At 42.0% G+C, this 17,102-nt stretch overlaps 2 protein-coding genes across 12 annotated transcripts in view; one reads left to right on the forward strand and one right to left on the reverse strand.

The window, feature by feature from the left end:
• The window catches only part of gja8a (gap junction protein alpha 8 paralog a), a 35,537-nt gene extending 21,627 nt beyond the window's left edge, over positions 1-13,910 (forward strand). The window contains exons 3-5 of one of the 2 annotated variants that reach the window (XM_077536935.1): positions 7,579-7,716; positions 9,752-10,232; positions 10,785-13,910. In XM_077536935.1, the coding sequence (XP_077393061.1) occupies positions 10,800-12,050 (1,251 nt within the window). In that variant the 5' untranslated portion in view covers positions 7,579-7,716; positions 9,752-10,232; positions 10,785-10,799 and the 3' untranslated portion in view covers positions 12,051-13,910. The remainder of the gene's footprint in view (positions 1-7,578; positions 7,717-9,751; positions 10,233-10,784) is intronic. The other variant, XM_077536936.1, reaches the window with a different exon arrangement.
• gja5a (gap junction protein, alpha 5a) overlaps positions 1-17,102 on the reverse strand; it is a 43,237-nt gene that overhangs the window by 16,796 nt on the left and 9,339 nt on the right. For 4 of the 10 annotated variants that reach the window (XM_077536943.1, XM_077536937.1, XM_077536941.1 and 1 more), the window contains 3 exons: positions 16,747-16,784; positions 14,957-15,030; positions 2,975-3,057 (listed from right to left, as the gene is read on the reverse strand). The gene's annotated coding sequence lies outside the window, so the exon portion shown is untranslated. Of the gene's footprint in view, positions 1-2,974; positions 3,058-14,956; positions 15,031-15,311; positions 15,394-16,323; positions 16,365-16,746; positions 16,785-16,996; positions 17,096-17,102 lie in introns of those variants that run through there. The other 6 variants (XM_077536939.1, XM_077536942.1, XM_077536945.1 and 3 more) reach the window with 6 other exon arrangements.

A 17,102-nucleotide genomic window follows, 5' to 3' on the forward strand; every position in this document is an offset into this window, starting at 1 on the left:
AGGCAAATACTAAGGGAAAGATAAAGTGACAAGCGTACATGATAACTGACAGTAACAGAAACAACAATGAACCGATAAATATAAACAGATGAGTTGACGAGATGCACCTGGACAAGCTGATTGGTAGACACAAGGGACCGGGCTGATGAGTCAGACGACTAAGACGTGAACATGAGCAAAACTAAATATAATCAAACCAAAAATACGGATCGTGCCACATCAAACTGATGCATCAAAACGTGAATGGGTCTTCTAATGCTCTGCATATTCCCAACGTAATAAATGGTAGCTATGTAAATGTTTTATGACTTCCTGTACGCCCAGGCTATTGTTCATTGGAGGAAACGGCATTCATCTTAACACACTTGCTGCTCTCTGTGAATATGAAGCGAGTACGGTAGTGGTCGCTAACGTGCGCGCTGACTGCGCCACGTTTTGATAACATTGTGTCGGACGGCCAGCCGACCGAGGGGACCCGACGGCGTGAAATCCTTCAAAACGGGCCCTGACACATACAGGGGTGTTAACCTCCTCTGTAATCTTTCTCAAGACCTACCAACTGCACTTCCTGCCTTGGCTGACTCACACGTACGGGTAGCTAGCAGTATAGAGGTCCCCATTACGGTCTATTTTCAGTCTTGGGTTTAAAAAACTGAAAAATCGATATTGAATCAATTTTCCTTTTAAAGCCCGATTAAAATCTTTTCACCATGAATTCTTAGGAAATGGAAATGGGCATATTTTTTTTAATCTTAGTTTTCCTGAAATTATTATTCACATGAATTGAAAAGTAAATTTCTTACATTTATGAAAGACATGATTTTTGAACATTCAGAATCTTTTCATTTATATTTACAATTATTGAATTATCGGCAATCGTTTTTTTTTTTTTGTCGAAAAATCTCACAAGTTTCAAATGCCGTGTGCACTCTACATAGGCCACTTAAACATCCAATCACGCACAGCACCGACGTCCTCCCTCTCTGCTCTGACCTCCACCCAGTCCTTCACTATTGTGCCACCCTGTGTAAACCCACTTGGAGAGGAAGTTGTCCTTCCACTTTCCACATACGACTTCGAGGAGAACAATTTGTGCTTCTTCTCTCACTGCGCAAGTGATGTGGCGGCTAACATAATGTTTAGTGGCTTGTCTTTTCCAATCTTTTGATTGGAAAAGTCCCAGACGTCTCTCGGGGCCAGATGATAAGAAAAAGTGTTTTTTCATGGTTCGTTTGTAAACTGTAGCATCAATTCGTATCAGTCAGTTAAATTAGGCTGTTGAGTGATTACCTCTGCCTTTAATATCCAGTCTTCTTTTCATGGTTGTTGATATGGATGTGTCAGTAGCTCAAAGGCATATTGTGAGATTCATATTTTTTCCCAGTTTTGGGACAACAGTGGTATTTCTGTGGCCTGAAGATTCTCTATACAACCCAATCATGTTACGGTCAAAAGTCACATGCATTTGCCCTTTATAGGATATACAGAATAACCCCCCAAAGTCGAACTAGTTCAGCCAAAAACTGGAAAAATATGCTTCTATGGTCCAAATGTCGTCATGCATGACGTCAAATGGGATGTCAGAAAAGCTTGTGAGACTTTAAGTCACAAAGGTTGATAGCTTTTCTGTGGCTTTTTTATCTATTTTATGATGCCGCTGTGGCAAGGCCCAAAAATCAGATGGTTTTTCAGCAGGTCCTTATGTAATGGCTGGAAAGCAAAACCCTATTTGGCATTTTCACGCTACTTTTGGCGCCTGTTGGGGCGCCTGGTGTGCAAGGGTTTTGCGACCATTTTTCCTACTGACCTGATGATGGAAAATTTGCATGTTTTTTTTTTTCCCCCTCTTAAACTTAGCTGTTATGCAACTTTCTTAAAAGTGTAATTTTAGGCAATTTTTGTGGTCAGAAAGGAGCCCTAGTGTGGTATAGAACAGGTAAACAAATACAAATCCACAAGGGCCACCAAGACATTTTCAAAATTGAAAAAATGTGAAAATGGAAAAACTAGAACAAATTAAGCTTATGAAGGCAACGTTTGCAGTGAGGTAGCACCGCAACACACACTCGCACCTCATCCCATCCCTGCGGTTATGATACAATGATGATGATACACGACACCAACTACAAAATGTTGTTTTTTTTTTAATTCCAGGTTACAAGTTTAGCAGATTACATTGATAAAATGGTGCTTAATTAATAAAGCTGTAGGTTATTTGTGACTTGAGCTGAAACACTTATTTAAGCAGCTAGCTGGCTCCACCATAGCCCGCGGAATAATAAGTACTTCAGTGAATACGATCCAAACAGTCATCACTTAGCCTACTCCTTTACCCCGTGCCACTTTTAATTAAACCGGACGCTTTAGGGTAGCTCAACATGGCCAATTTTTAACTTCAGCAACATCAGCCCTGCCCTGCGACGTAGCCTACAACTTTTTCCTTTTGGCATTTTCTCGCCAACATAACATGAAAAACTCCGTAGCCCAAATGAAAATCACCCCGTTTGCTCATAATAACGCAGGTTCGACCGTGAGTGGCATCAAAAGCACCACAGTTTGGAGTCAGGTAATTAAAGAACCTCTGTATGCATGAGGAAGGTTTGTTGGCCTATTTTTTTTTAAGGACACAGCAGCATGAAATCAAAGTGACTGTGTAATCAAAGCCTCCAAAAAGTAGTACGGTAATTTATGCTCGTTTCAGATCTGCCTGTGGATTCTGGTTGCGGGTATGGAATTTTACAAAGTTGCTAAAAATTACCTCCCTGGAAATATTTCTTTGTTCAGGCTACAGACTCCGGGCTGGGTGCGGAAGAGTACCCTGCCCAAAAAATGTGATTTGGTAAAAGGGCTATAAAATATCCAAAAATGTATCCTCTGGAAAAACAAAAAACATTTGGTCTGGTTCGTTTTGACCTTTTAGGTCTGGCCTCTGGTGGCAGTGAGAAAGAGGAGCCAAAAAAGTTGAAACTCTTACCCTCAAAAGTGGCTTTTGAGGCCATTTTTGCTGCCAGGTGGCTCTGATTTGTGAGTGAGCGGTAGCTTCCTTCAGGCAACAACCTAAGGGAAAAAGGTAAATCGAACTGCTTTAAAATGGGAAAATCTATCCCAAGGAAAAGTCAAATTCATTTAAGTTCATTTTGTTTTGGTTTGTGGGGGCCCTGGTGTAGAGAAGAAAAATGAAAAATGGGCCACAAGAGCACCCTGGCAAAACAACAACTGGATTTTGTGCAACAATTAAAATCAAACACCCAGTAAAAAATAAAAATGCATTTTTAGGCTACTTTTGTGTATAGGTGGGGCCTCTAGTGTAGAAGTGGAACATTTATTTGTTAGTCCTCACAGTAAAATGGTTATGTAGTACCAAGTTGAGTTTTACATTTAGTCCTTTTTTTTAACTCTCCAACACTCTGATATGCAATTTCTCCACCAAATGGCTTATCAGACTGACTATTATCCATCTTTAGAACTATCATAAAACTTGAGCCAGCGGACATAGCAACAGGGATCATAAGAATTGTGTTTCCCCAGTACTAACTGTCACACACTTTTGGTCAGTGGGGCACAATCATGTGTGCCCTAAAGCGCCGTGTTTTTGTAATTTGAAATCGCCAGTCATGCTCACTATGTTTCCTTGGTTTGCTAAATAAATAGATGGGTTGTTAGATTGTTATGTGTGCGACTCAGCCAGTACTTACATTCATGGCGAGTCTTTGATATATTGTATATAGTAAGTATACAGATGAAAGGGTCCGAGTCTTTATAATTAACCATCTTTATTGATTTATGGTTGGGTTCTATAACTGTACACATATTTTGCACTCCTGCTTGAAAAGTCTTTTTCACTTAGACTATTTTTGAACATATGTTTTGCTATAAAATTAGAAAATCCTTATAAAAGATGTTATACCCAACTACATGGACTTATATGTTAATTCTTGCTCCTAAAAGCCTATTTTATATCATTCATAAAGTGGTAGATAATTAGTTCAACTAAGCGCACCCTCAGATGAAGGCCAGTATTGCAGGCTGGTACAGTAACAGGACATGGAAGGGGAAACCTACTAAGTACAAATGCAGGTAGTGAGTCCAAACAGTGCAAAACTTCTCACCATTGAAACACACGGCTCACTTCTGTAATCTTACTTAGCATCAATCAGGATAGAAATCTCTGAACACAATAACCGGTGAAAAATATTTACTAAGAAACGAAAGATCACTTCTCAACAAGACTACATATTTGTGTGTTTTCTAACTGTTCCCATCATAAAGTGTACTTGGTTTATGACGTCCTTTCTTCTATCAAATTAGATCAAGCAGCCCAGTCAGTACTTCAAGTAACACTAAGGGAAAATTTGACTTTAAATTAGCAACTTTAAAACCATCTGGCTGGTCCAGTTTGGTGAACCTCGTGTCAAACTAATATTACTGCTCAGAGTTGCTGAACCTTAACAAGGTCATAAGGAGTTGCCAGTATTTACTCAGCAAAAAAAAAAAAAAAAAAAGTTTTATTTTTTTCCCCAAGGGTCACACACTATGACAGGAAAGCACAAGCCGCTAGATGCAGGAAGTGAGGGGTCAACACAGAGGAATGTTGGAAGCGGCGATGCAGGTGAGAAAGTCCGTGCGACGGCGATCACATGGCCGTCTTGTTGCGTCACTGCTCAAAAACACAAAACAAGTGGCTCCAAACAGATGAGTGGTGCGAAAATGGCACAAAGAGGAGAGACAGGCGGCTTTTGTCCACGACCAACATGAAGACATGCACACACTCACAATTCAGTTTTCAAGCTAAACAAAACCAGCTCATATCTGTTTCTTTAAGCACAAATCTGAGCACCGAGGTCTTAGTGTTGCACTGTGTGTCACGGGGGGCTCGGTGCTGCCCTCAGGTCACGGCTGATAGCATCTCCTAAGTCTCACTGTGAATGCTTCCTTTCTGTGCATGTGTGGCGTGTACACAGTGGAGGCAGGTCACTAAGTAGGTTAAATAGACACCAGAAACGATGATCTTGTAAAACCTTTTCTGCTCTTAATTTGCGCCGCAAGCTCGGATGAAAGAGCTAAATTGATGTCACCGTGTTTTGTTAATGGGACAAATTAGGACATTAATTTGCTTGAATAACACAAGAGAGTTATTATATTGGATTATGATTAGTCAGTAGAGGGTTACCTTGTCTGTTAATTGATTTACTTCATACTTCCGCTATAACGTCGCCTTAAGGAAAGCATCAATACTATACAAAAACTCAACAGCACATAACTATAAAACATTAAAATAATCACACTCACTAGAGATGCAGATTATGTATTAGTGTGTGCAGATGGCTGCAGATGTGGTTTGCTCATTTGCGTTACACGATCAAGATTTTTTTCAGATCGATGTAAAGTATAAAGTCATTGTATAAGAACACAACAATTTTTCCATTTTGTTAGCATCGCTCATAGTATAAGGCAATCAAAAATCCCATTAAAATGTTAGTGCTGTTTAGAGTAATTTCGGTCATTCTTACAATATGTTACAGAATGCATTCATCAAGGGCGGCACGGCGGATGAGTGGTTAGCACATTGGCCTCCCAGTTCTGAGGACTCGGGTTCGAGTCCAGGCTCCGGCCTTCCTGGGTGGAGTTTGCATGTTCTCCCTGTGCCTGCGTGGGTCTTCTTCGGGCACTCCGGTCTCCTCCCACATTCCAAAGACATGCATGGCAAGTTAATTGGGCGCTTGTGAGTGTGGATGGTTGTTCGTCACTGTGTGCCATGCGATTGGCTGGCAACCAGTTCATGGTGTACCCCGGCTACTTCCCAAGCTGAGATAGGCTCCAGCATCGCCTGCGACCCTTGTGAGGAATAAGCGGTCAAGAAAATGGATGGATGGATGGATGTGTTGGAAAATGAATTATCTCCACCAGAAACCCCACAAATCACACTGAGAGTTGGTGCCCACTCACAATTTTGTTCTACGTTAAAACACCGCCTGACTGCGACCAATCAAAGCTCGGAGATGCCTTTTCGCCTAATAAGGTAATCACATGAGTTAAGATGTCCGTCACTTCCTGTCTTACAAAGAGTCCACTGTGAGCAGGAAGCGGTCGGCAGGCAGATCACCCCACGATATGTTTGTTAGCGTGTTAGCATTCTGGTCAGCGGCCAGTAAGTGCCCTGCCTCGGAGGTCTAATCTGGCCTCGCGCCTCACTGCACGCGCTCAATAGCGTCCACGCCCTGCATCATGACATCATGTCTTTGTGTAAAATCCTAGTTCCATTCATGCGCCCACTGGAGGGCTTAGCATCCAAACGTCCTTTATACCAACACGCGGCTCTTTAAAGGGAAACCCGGTGGATACACCAGAGCGCCAAACATGGCCGCCGTCCTTCGACACAACACAGGCTTGCCTGTGCGCCGGAAGAGAGGGAGGATGTGGGCTTTTCGGATATTTAGTGTTCCTGACTTGTGTAGAGTAAAATGGTGACATTTGACGGACAGGACCTGTACCATTTGCATTCAGGGGTGGAGCCATCTTTCTATTATGACTCAAAATTACAACAATAAATTGCTCTGAACATAACAGGACTGTGTTTGCAGTGTGTATATTTACATCTGATGTTTAGTTGGTTTATAAAGGATTATGTAAAATGGTGGGAATGTGTTTTTGATCGTGGGTCGAACAGTTACATCATAGCATTACATCATATTTTTTGTGTGACTTCTGGCAAAATCTGATATTTTTTAACATTACAAGATGTTTTTACAAAAATCCCAAATTTAATGTAATTTGATGAGAAAACGAAGTCGGGGGGGGGGGAAACACCCCCGACTTCACCGACGGACTACAATGTGACGTCACTCTACAATGGCGAACCCTTTGGAAACACAGACCGTGAATGATATAAAACTAGATAGCTTTCTTCATTCATAAATATTCGACATCCCTCCACGTCATACAGCGTATGTGACTGTATGTCGAATAATGTATGACTGTATATCTCCCTGCATGAAATTATACGGTGAACTACTGAACTGTATGAAATGCTTATGGAATAAGATAAAAAAAAATAAATGAAGCAAAAGGCAAGTTTGCTGGAGGTCAAAATGAGATTTGAGGACCAAAATAAAAAACAATTTATCACTATCCGCCATTTTGGTTGTTTACTTTTGCCTCGAATACTTTCAGGACGGAATTGGGAAAAACCAACCTGGATAAATCGGACTTCCGACCATCCTCAAATGCAGCATAAGATGGTTGGACTGTTCCATTTTGGTTCTCAAACAACAAACTGACAAACCAAATTATGCAATATTGAGTGATATTTACTACTGTACTTCCTGGTTTGTCAAAAAAAAAAAAAAAGTTGCGATCTGACGGGCAGGACTGCAACAATTGCCTAATGAGGACAGTAATATAGAATAGAGCGACAGAATTTGGATGGATTATTTTCTTAATTTTCACACATTTTTAACACATTCAGTTCAATGAGGGCAACCTCATATTGACAGAGGTAATTAACATTCTAGGATCAATTCAACAGCACCATTATTTGAGACATTAATTTATGTTATTTAATTGTTTGTTTTTTTTCAGAAATATAACGACATCGTAAGACAATTGGAGCAGTGGAATCCAACTTGTGGAGCACAATGAAGCACAGAAATTGGGAGGTGGGCTTAGCTCATCAAGCCGCTGATGTCACAAGGGGAGGCAAATGCTATTGGCTGAGAGGTAAGAGGGTGGAATTTAGCAAGATGGTCAGAGTGCTCTCTCTCAAAGGAGACATGCACCATGTGCCGGCAGAGAGAGATGAACGCACACTTTTTCATGGTTCACTTTTGCATTTTTTTCCCAAATTGCAATTGAAATTTGAGCTGATCTCATCCATAAATCCAAACCCTCCACTCACAGCTGGAACCCCTCCCAACAACCTTGGTCAAATCCAGCCTCTCATCTTTGGTTTATATCTGCTATTATTCACTCTTCACTTCACTGTTATCTCAGATCCGCACGCAATGTGGGAGTGCAAGCTTGGCTCGGGATGGTTTAAATGTTGCCGCCCCCTTGCCGCCGTGAACCAGTCGTAATGGAAAACCGGCGGTTGCGTTATGGTGTGGTTGCGTGAGGTGTGGTGTGGTATGCTACCAGGCCATGCGGGAAAGATGGAAAAGCGGCATAAGTGTCCCCCGAGGGTCAACCTTTCCTAGAATCCCAACATCTCACTTTCATCCTACTCTCTACCTCCTGCTCATTAGAAATTAACCCCGGTTCATCTCAAACTTTATGAGATTAAATGGTGATAAAACGGAAGCTCTCCTAGGTTCACCTATTTACGTTCAGACAGTAAATGAAGGACGCCTGGCTAATTTATGACAGTTTACAAAAGATTCACTTGTCTAATTTCACACTTGATGGGTGAGCAGGTGCTCCAGAGAATGTTTTGTACACAATTTAAAATCTATATTCAATCATATTTCCCCCTTTTCAAACTTTTCTAAACTGACGGTACCAAACGTGAATTCAAAACTGCCTTTAGATGTTAACTGAACGTAACATGTAAGCGGTGACAATTAGTGGTTGCACATGCATTCAGGCATCATAAACAAACTGTAACCATCTGACCAGGCGGCCAAACTGGAACGTTTCAGCAATGGTGGACATTCCACACATTCCAGCTCATATGATGACACACACACGCACACATACACAAATGAGAGGGCTTGCAAACGCCACAGTGCGAAAACTCACGCAATGTTGCTATATAAATATCTCAATGCTGTTATTCTCTCGTGAGGCTCTACAGGATTGTGCTTCTGTCTGATGAACACTGGATTGTGTCGCCATTTATCTTTTTTAATGAGTCACAGTGACCTTCCTCTACAGATAATGTTCAAATCCCCTCCCATCCTTGAGGACAAAGTCATCCAAATAGTCAACGATGTGAATAAACCTTCATCAAATAAAGCAGTGGTGGGAAACCTATGGACAGTGGGTTAGATATGGCCCACCAGAGCATTTATTCTGGCCTGCTGTACAAGTCTTAAAAAAACAAAACAAAAAACATCAAAGTAACTGTCCGACAACGCTTTATCCAAAAATGCTATAACATGTACTTTTTTGTTTGCTTTCTCCTCACATTTTTTTTCCAGAAATTTAGTATGACCATCAGAGGACTTCATAAGAACCGAAACGGCCCCTTGCCCTAGTATTGATCTTTTCATCTCCTTGTCTTGGTTTTGATATGGACTTTCAAGTATTCAGAGTCTTAGTCTTGTCTGAGTCTTGTATTATCTTGGTCATGGTACACCCTTCCTCTCCTCAGCATCTTTGTCTAGATTCGGTCTTTCATTACCTAGGTCTTGGTATTCACATGGTCCATCTCAGAGTCTTGGGTTGGCCTCAAGTCTTGTTCCTGACTTGGTCTCATAATGCCTTAATTTTGGTTTTGACATAGTCTCATCTCAGAGTCTTGGTCATGACGTGATCTCGTATTGATTTGGCCTTGACCTTGTTTTGTATTGATTAAGTCTTGGTCTTGACATTGTAACATCACTGTGGAGTCTTGGTGTTAATTGACATCATCTCATCTAAGAATCTTGAGCTTCACTTGGCCTTGGTTTTGACAGTCTCTAAAAAAACAGTTTGTGTGTGGACAAATTACAAGTTTTTAAAAATACCTATACAACACTCATGTTACCCATGAAACCAACTGTGTACATTTTGTCGTCAGCTTGTTTATTTCCATTTCCATTAATTTCCATCATAGAAATCAGCCGTGCTCCCTTCTGCTCGTTCCCGAGGACACCCACTCTCCTTCATCCCGACATGACGTCCCTAACATTTGGCATGGCCGAACAGCCGCAGGCTCAGCAACAACATGTTATATGAAATTGGTCAGGACCACGGGTTAGGGTGCTGCGGTGGACCCGGTGGCCCAGTGGTCCGGCGTCCATGCTGCCATGGCAGCCTGAGGCCTGCTCCCCATACATCCCCGCTCGGGCTCTGTTGATCCTATTGTCTCTCTGCGTCACCACACGTCGCCCCGGCAAATAAAGGCCGTCTGGCTCCAAGCTTAAACATCGCAGCAAACTCAAAACCAACCATCAGAGCCGATTCATTCACATCTGCTCAGTGGGGCGACAAGGACAGGGCTTTAGGTGGGAAAGAGGGCAGAAAAAAGTTCACTTTTCCCCGCCGGGTGCCAAGAGAACGGGACAGGACTCAACTTCGAGGGAGCCGCAGCTGTGGCAAGTTGCCCATTTCATTACATTTAACGTATATGCGAGCGTATGGAAGATCGGCAGCTTTCGTGCTAATAATTTTTTTTGTTACATGTTAACTTTTAGTCTAGTTGTTGTGGTTTGGACTTTGACTGTTGAGGCGATAGGATGTAGTGCGTTGCCTGTCGTGATAAGAGTTTGTACTGTGAACGGTTCCGCAACGAGATAACAAACCGTGTTGTTGATCATATTGTTTAATTGACTCACTTTCATTTTCAAAGAACTTTACTTGTCTAAGATTGAACCTAGCAAGCTAAGTTTTACATTCCCAGTGGACAAACGTTCAGTACAGTAGACCTGAAGTCATCAGCGGTATCATCCCGTGACACAATATCTTCGGAAATTTCACTTGTGTTTTTTTCTGAGTCAAATTTTTGGACATTTTCTTACGTTTGACACTCCGTGTGTGCCCCCTACACCCTCACCCCTCCCCACCCCACTTTTCCGGCCTGCCTACCCCACCCTCCCTGCCCATCTGCACCCTCCGTGTGTCTCCCTACCCCACCCTTCATTCCGCAGTGCTACGGACCGATCATGGGTGACTGGAGCTTTCTGGGAAATATTTTAGAAGAAGTCAACGAGCACTCTACGGTGATCGGCAGGGTGTGGCTCACGGTTCTCTTCATCTTCCGCATCCTCATCTTGGGCACGGCGGCGGAGTTCGTGTGGGGCGACGAGCAGTCCGACTATGTGTGCAATACGCAGCAGCCTGGCTGTGAGAACGTGTGCTACGATGAGGCCTTCCCCATCTCCCACATCCGTCTGTGGGTTCTGCAGATCATCTTTGTGTCCACGCCGTCCCTGGTGTACGTGGGCCACGCCGTGCACCACGTGCACATGGAGGAGAAGCGCAAGGAACGCGAGGAGGCAGAACTTAGCCGGCAACAGGAGCTGAGCGAGGAGCGACTCCCGCTGGCACCCGACCAGGGGAGCGTCCGCACCACGAAGGAGACCAGCACAAAAGGAAGCAAGAAGTTCCGACTGGAGGGCACCTTGCTAAGGACCTACATCTGCCATATCGTTTTCAAGACACTCTTTGAGGTGGGCTTCGTGGTGGGCCAGTACTTCCTGTATGGCTTCCGCATCCTGCCACTGTACAAATGCAGCCGCTGGCCCTGCCCTAACACCGTAGACTGCTTCGTGTCTCGCCCTACAGAGAAAACGGTCTTCATCATCTTCATGTTGGCCGTGGCTTGCGTCTCGCTCTTCCTCAACTTTGTGGAAATCAGCCACCTGGGCCTCAAGAAGATCCGTTTCGTTTTTCGCAAGCCGGCCCCCGCCCCGGCGCAGGGCGAAGGCTCGGCCACCCTGCCGCCGGGAAAAAGCTTGCCCCCTTTGCCAGTGTCCTCGTTGCAGAGGGCCAAAGGTTACAGGCGGCTGGATGAGGAGAAAGCTCCCCCTATAACACATCTCTACCCACTGGCGGAAGTGGGCATGGAAGCTGGCAGGGGGGAACCACCCTTCCACGGGCTGGAGGAGAAGGCTGAGGAGGACCTGCCTATGGGGGACATTCCCAAAGCATACGATGAGACTCTGCCCTCCTACAACCAGACCACTGAGACATTGCAGCAGGCGGATGCAGCCAAGGTGGTGCCGCCAGCGGGGGTGGAAGGTGGAGAGTGGCAGGGCGCCGATGCAGAGGTGGAGGGAACAGTCACCAGGGAGGGAGGAAGCGCGTTGGCCCAGGCAGGGAGGAAGGCGTCGGATACGATAGAGGACAGCAGACCTCTGAGCCGACTGAGCCAAGCGAGCAGTAAGGCCAGGTCGGACGACCTCACTGTATGAACATGTGACGGCGAGCACATGCACGTACCACATAACCACACCTGGGAGAGCACACATACATACACACACTTCTGAAGGGGCAAGTCAGTAAATCGAACCACGGATCTTCACCTTAGCATTTGCCGGCCTGAATTTTGCCATTAAGAGTTTTCACTGGGAAATTGTAGAAAATTGTCTGAGATTGGAAATATTACGTAATAATGATACGAAAAAAGAAATCCCGGATCTGCACCTGAATGAAATTATTTCCTCCTTCGTGCATGCCCCTCCCTTCTAATCTTGTATGAAATAAAAGAAACAGCCATTAAATACATTAGCGGCGGTAAATGAAACAAAAATTTTAAAATACAAATGGGGACAATAGTGTCTTGATATTCGAAAAATGCAGGGCGGACATGTTTTTACTTGACAAAAAGAAAGCATATGTTCCATTTTTAAGTAACATCTTTTTTTTTTATCTAAGGTTTTAATCACATGATGGAAGAGTTTTTACAAACTGGAGAGCGTTTTAGTATACGTGTGCGTCTGCCAATCAGTAACTTTGCTGTAGTTCATTTCCCATTCAACCAGTGCCATAACGCGAGTGCATGCCACACATACAAGTGCCTACCCTTTTACATATTTATACAACGTGCGCAGCTTTTTGTCAACGGCAAAACTCATATTTTTGGGTTTGAGAGGAGAGCACCTTTTTGCACACTGGTTCACACTGTGCAAGGTTTTTTTTTTTTTTTTTTTACACCTCAATGTCGCATCTCTTTCCACAGGAATAAGTGCAAGCATCTCATGTTTATACAGCAAGCAGTGAGGGGAAAAACTTTTGAAAGACCACATGCCTGAATGTCTTTTTCAATGTGATCCTGTTCATATCTGGTCTAGATTTCTACGACCTTTTCGCGTAGACTGTGATGTGGTTTTGGAAGAGAGCGGGGCTCATTTTGCCCCATTAGAGAATGAACTATAGAGCCACCTCAGGCCAAATCCTCTCTCTTTTTGCGCTGTACAAACAGGCGTGTGGGTGATAAAGATCTTGCCCCATCAGCACAAAGTATTGTTGGGAGGCGGGACAATAAAAGAAACGGGTGCCATCAATGAAAACAAGCATCCTTAACCTCGTCTGTAGGGGCAAGACAAATACTTGATATAGTTTGACCAAGAGGAGAAAACACCAAAAGAGACAAAGAGAAAAGTGTACATAGCGCCAATGTCATGTCTCATATTGTACATACTGTGATGTTTTAGGTACTTACTGTCTAGGCTGCTTACACATTTGATGTAACAATGTCAGAAAATAGCAACGCTCCATCGCGGATGCTATTTGAGAAGTTAAAATATGTCTTCACCAGCAAAAATTACGATACGAACAAAGAATCAAGCCTTTTAAGTTTTACTTGTTTTAACTATTTTTTCTTGTCTATTCTTTGGAAGTAAGTATGTGAACTGTATTTAATTTTTTTGATACAGCAACATGATGGAACCCTAAGAATCTCTGAATTTTAATTTTGTATGCAAGATCAAAATTGTGGATCAAAACACATTTAAGGTTGCTTACACAGGCGCATGCACGCACGTACACACGCACACCTTGCAGGGTATAATAGGCAGCTTTGACCCTTTTGTGAGCTGTCAAGAACCCTAAACATGTATTTGAAAAAAAAAAAAAATCGTTACAAGGTCCTTGTTTACACCTATAACGTGCTATGACTGCTATTGTACAACGACTGTGTATTTTTATTTAGACCGTTGCATTGATTGTGATGTTTGTAAGAAGAAGACTGGATTAATATTTATACATATTTAAAAAAAAAAAATCATTTTTACTAACTTGTAGTCTTCACTGATGATAGTTGTGTAGTGGCAGCATATTCTTTTTAAACGAAATTAAAAAAAAGTCACTTATAGTCAAGCTGTGTTGCCTTTCTGTACAACTTAATGCACACACACCTTACTGACATTACTCTGTCTCCATGCAACACCTCCAATAATCATGCACACTGTTATTAACCACATTTAACTACAATTTTAATACATAGGCAGCTATAACTTGCACTTGAGTCCTCACAACAGTACTTCCTCCTTTTCTGTGTAAAGTGATGAAGGGACCAGCAGAGGTCCCTGTGATCACATTTTCTAGTTTCTGCTTGCAACAGTGGATCACTACACACAATACACAAGCATACAACACGTAGTCTCTATCTGTCATTATTATAAAACTGCAACATATAATATAATTGTAGATTCAGTATCAACACCTTCTCATGTTCACTTGTTGCTAGGCAGAATTCCTAACCTTTGAAACGTTACCATTTTACACCATCTACTATTTATTGGGCAATTTTGCATCACACACCGGAGAAACAACAAGGACATTCAGTGATATAAAAAGTCTACACACCCCTGTTAAAATACTATGTTTTGTGGTATCACAATTGAGACAGTTTCACATGGAGATTTAATTATCACATTCAAATTGATGTTAAATAAGTCAGCACACACCTGCCATCATTTAAAGGGGTAGATTAACCCCAAATAGAGTTCAGATGCTCTAGTAGGCTTTTACTGACATTTTTGCTTTCTAGTAGAAGGCTGAAAGTTTTGTGACAAGTTAACACTGACTGGTATTTGAAACTATTGCGAAATCCCTCCAGCTTGACTAATTAAGGCCCCAGTTCCAACTGAATAAAAACAACTAGGGTGTTTGCAGCTCCGTCAGTGTTGCTGTCCTCCTTCTTGACCAGTTTGATTGTTAAACCACTGAGTAAACTCGCGTCCAGTTCTTCAGTACATGATGTCATGTATGATATCAATGCAAACATGTCAGAAAAAGCCTTGTAGAACATCTGAGCTTTATTTGGGGATTAGAATGGCTCCCATACAGTTAAAGATGTTCTAAGTTGGAATCTCACTTGTGGCTTTCCTGTGTGTAGCTTGTACATTCTCCCCGTGCTTGCCCGGGTTTTCTGTGTTCTCTGGCTTCCTCCTGCAATCCAAAAACATGCATGTTAGGTTAATTGATAACTCAAAATTGTCCATTGGTGTGACTGTGTGTGAATGGTTGTTTGTCTGGATGTCCCCTGTGATTGGCTGATGACCAGATCAGATGTATATCGCCTCTTGCTTAGAACAAGCACTAAAGAAAATTAGTTTTTGGATGAATACTACCCTTTATTACACACACTACATGTTGTAGTGGCTTTGTTTTTCTCCAGGCTTAAAACTTTAATTAGGGAATTTCAGAGGAAACATGCTGTATATAGTCACCAATGTAGTGAGATTTAGTGTGATGCTGGCTATTCTCTGACCCTCTCAACCATAGATGGACGTTTGTAATCATCTGATATGCCTATCAGGAAAGAAAGAAAGAAAGAAAGAAAGAAAGAATAAGAAGGGGCCCAAAGGCAGAGCACAGGAGGAGATGAGAGGAGATAATACATCTGTTAGCTGCATGATTCACTTGTACATAAGAACGTAAATGCATGGTCGTGGATTTAAATCAGAGCGGCAGCCAGACACACGCCTCTTAGAACAACATTATTTGCCAATAGGAGGCAAAGACATTGTTTGTTGAGCATAGCAGCGGAGGCAACAAATTATGCTGTTTGTCAGATGTGGTGCTTGTCTGCACAATATAACACAAAAACACTCCTGGGTTAATTAATGAAAAATGGCTTATCTGAGTTATAACCTAGGTCCTAGGAGAGAGTGATGAAGGTCCAAACACCTGAAGAAAGGTATGGACGGTCCTCTCTCACCAGGTGTTGAGCAAAAATAGTTCTAGAGGTATTAAAGTGGAAAAAAAAAAAAGTCTTCTAAATTAGACACACAACAGAGAAGAGTGTTGATAACAGCCGTGCCAAATTTGAAATAGAAAAATGATATCTTTTTCACCGTGGTTTGCGCACACTCATGTCTGACAATGAGGCACTCTAAAGCCACCACACCACTACAAATCCCAGCTCCAAACATTGGCTGTCAAGTTAGGCTTTTTCTTCCTATCTTTCTCCTCTTCTTTTCCCCCTCCTGGCACTTCCACATTTCTCACTATGACGTGTACGCATTTATGACCGACAAAAAGGTGCTCTAAGAGGCTGCACCAGTGGACTTTCCAAAGGGAGCATGCATTTTCAGGATGTAGTCAAAGCTAACTAGCTAACTGGATGTCACAATAGTCGGTAACCTCTTAAACAATGGAGGTGGGTTGAGTCAAACCAGGCACAATGGTATACTAGTCAAAAGACATTTTATCACATTTCATAATGAAAATAATACTCACAAATAGAGTACAACGACCCAATGTCCAATTGTTTCGATTGAACGTCATTTCACTGAGTAAGACCGCCATTTTGATTTGTGACGTAGGCCTACACCTGGCATTGTCCATAGGGTCTTTAGGTGGTTGAAATCTTTTTAATATTTGTTTTGTTTTTCTTCTTTCTTTTTTTTTATATATATTTAAAAAAAAATAAAATAGTAAAATTGGATTTTCAGTCGCAACAGTTTCACCAATCTTACCCATTTAACATTTAAGAGTCTCAGCCTCTCTTACATGTAGCTAGCTAGCTAGCTAGATGACTAGTCATTTTTATAACTAACTATGCTTACATTATACGTTCATATTCAATGTAACAAAGTGTTGTGTGATAAAGCAAAACCATCCAAATGTTTTTTTTGTTTGTTTGTTTGTTTTTTAGCTTACCTTTAGCTTGGCGTACTTTCGCATGAAGTACTGTAGTCCTAAAGGGTAAAAAAAAAATGGGGGTTTGGTGGTGTTAAAAAAATCACACAATAATTTATTTCAATAAGTGTCATTTTACGTTTAGCATAATATGAATGTGCATATGAATATAAACAGCATCTAAACGGACCAACACACATTTGTGTAATACTTTACCACAAACTAGTAGCTTATGTTTTTTCAAGTGACGTGACCAAAATTAAGAAAATACCTTTAGGTTTTATAGGTTGTAACATGTCGCATCATTGTGAAGTGTATGCAGGCAATTTTATATGTCGATTAGTACATGAATATAAATGTGAATGTGTACTATCGTA

Source organism: Festucalex cinctus, chromosome 11, assembly GCF_051991245.1.
Source record: "Festucalex cinctus isolate MCC-2025b chromosome 11, RoL_Fcin_1.0, whole genome shotgun sequence".
Taxonomy (NCBI): Eukaryota; Metazoa; Chordata; class Actinopteri; order Syngnathiformes; family Syngnathidae; genus Festucalex; species Festucalex cinctus.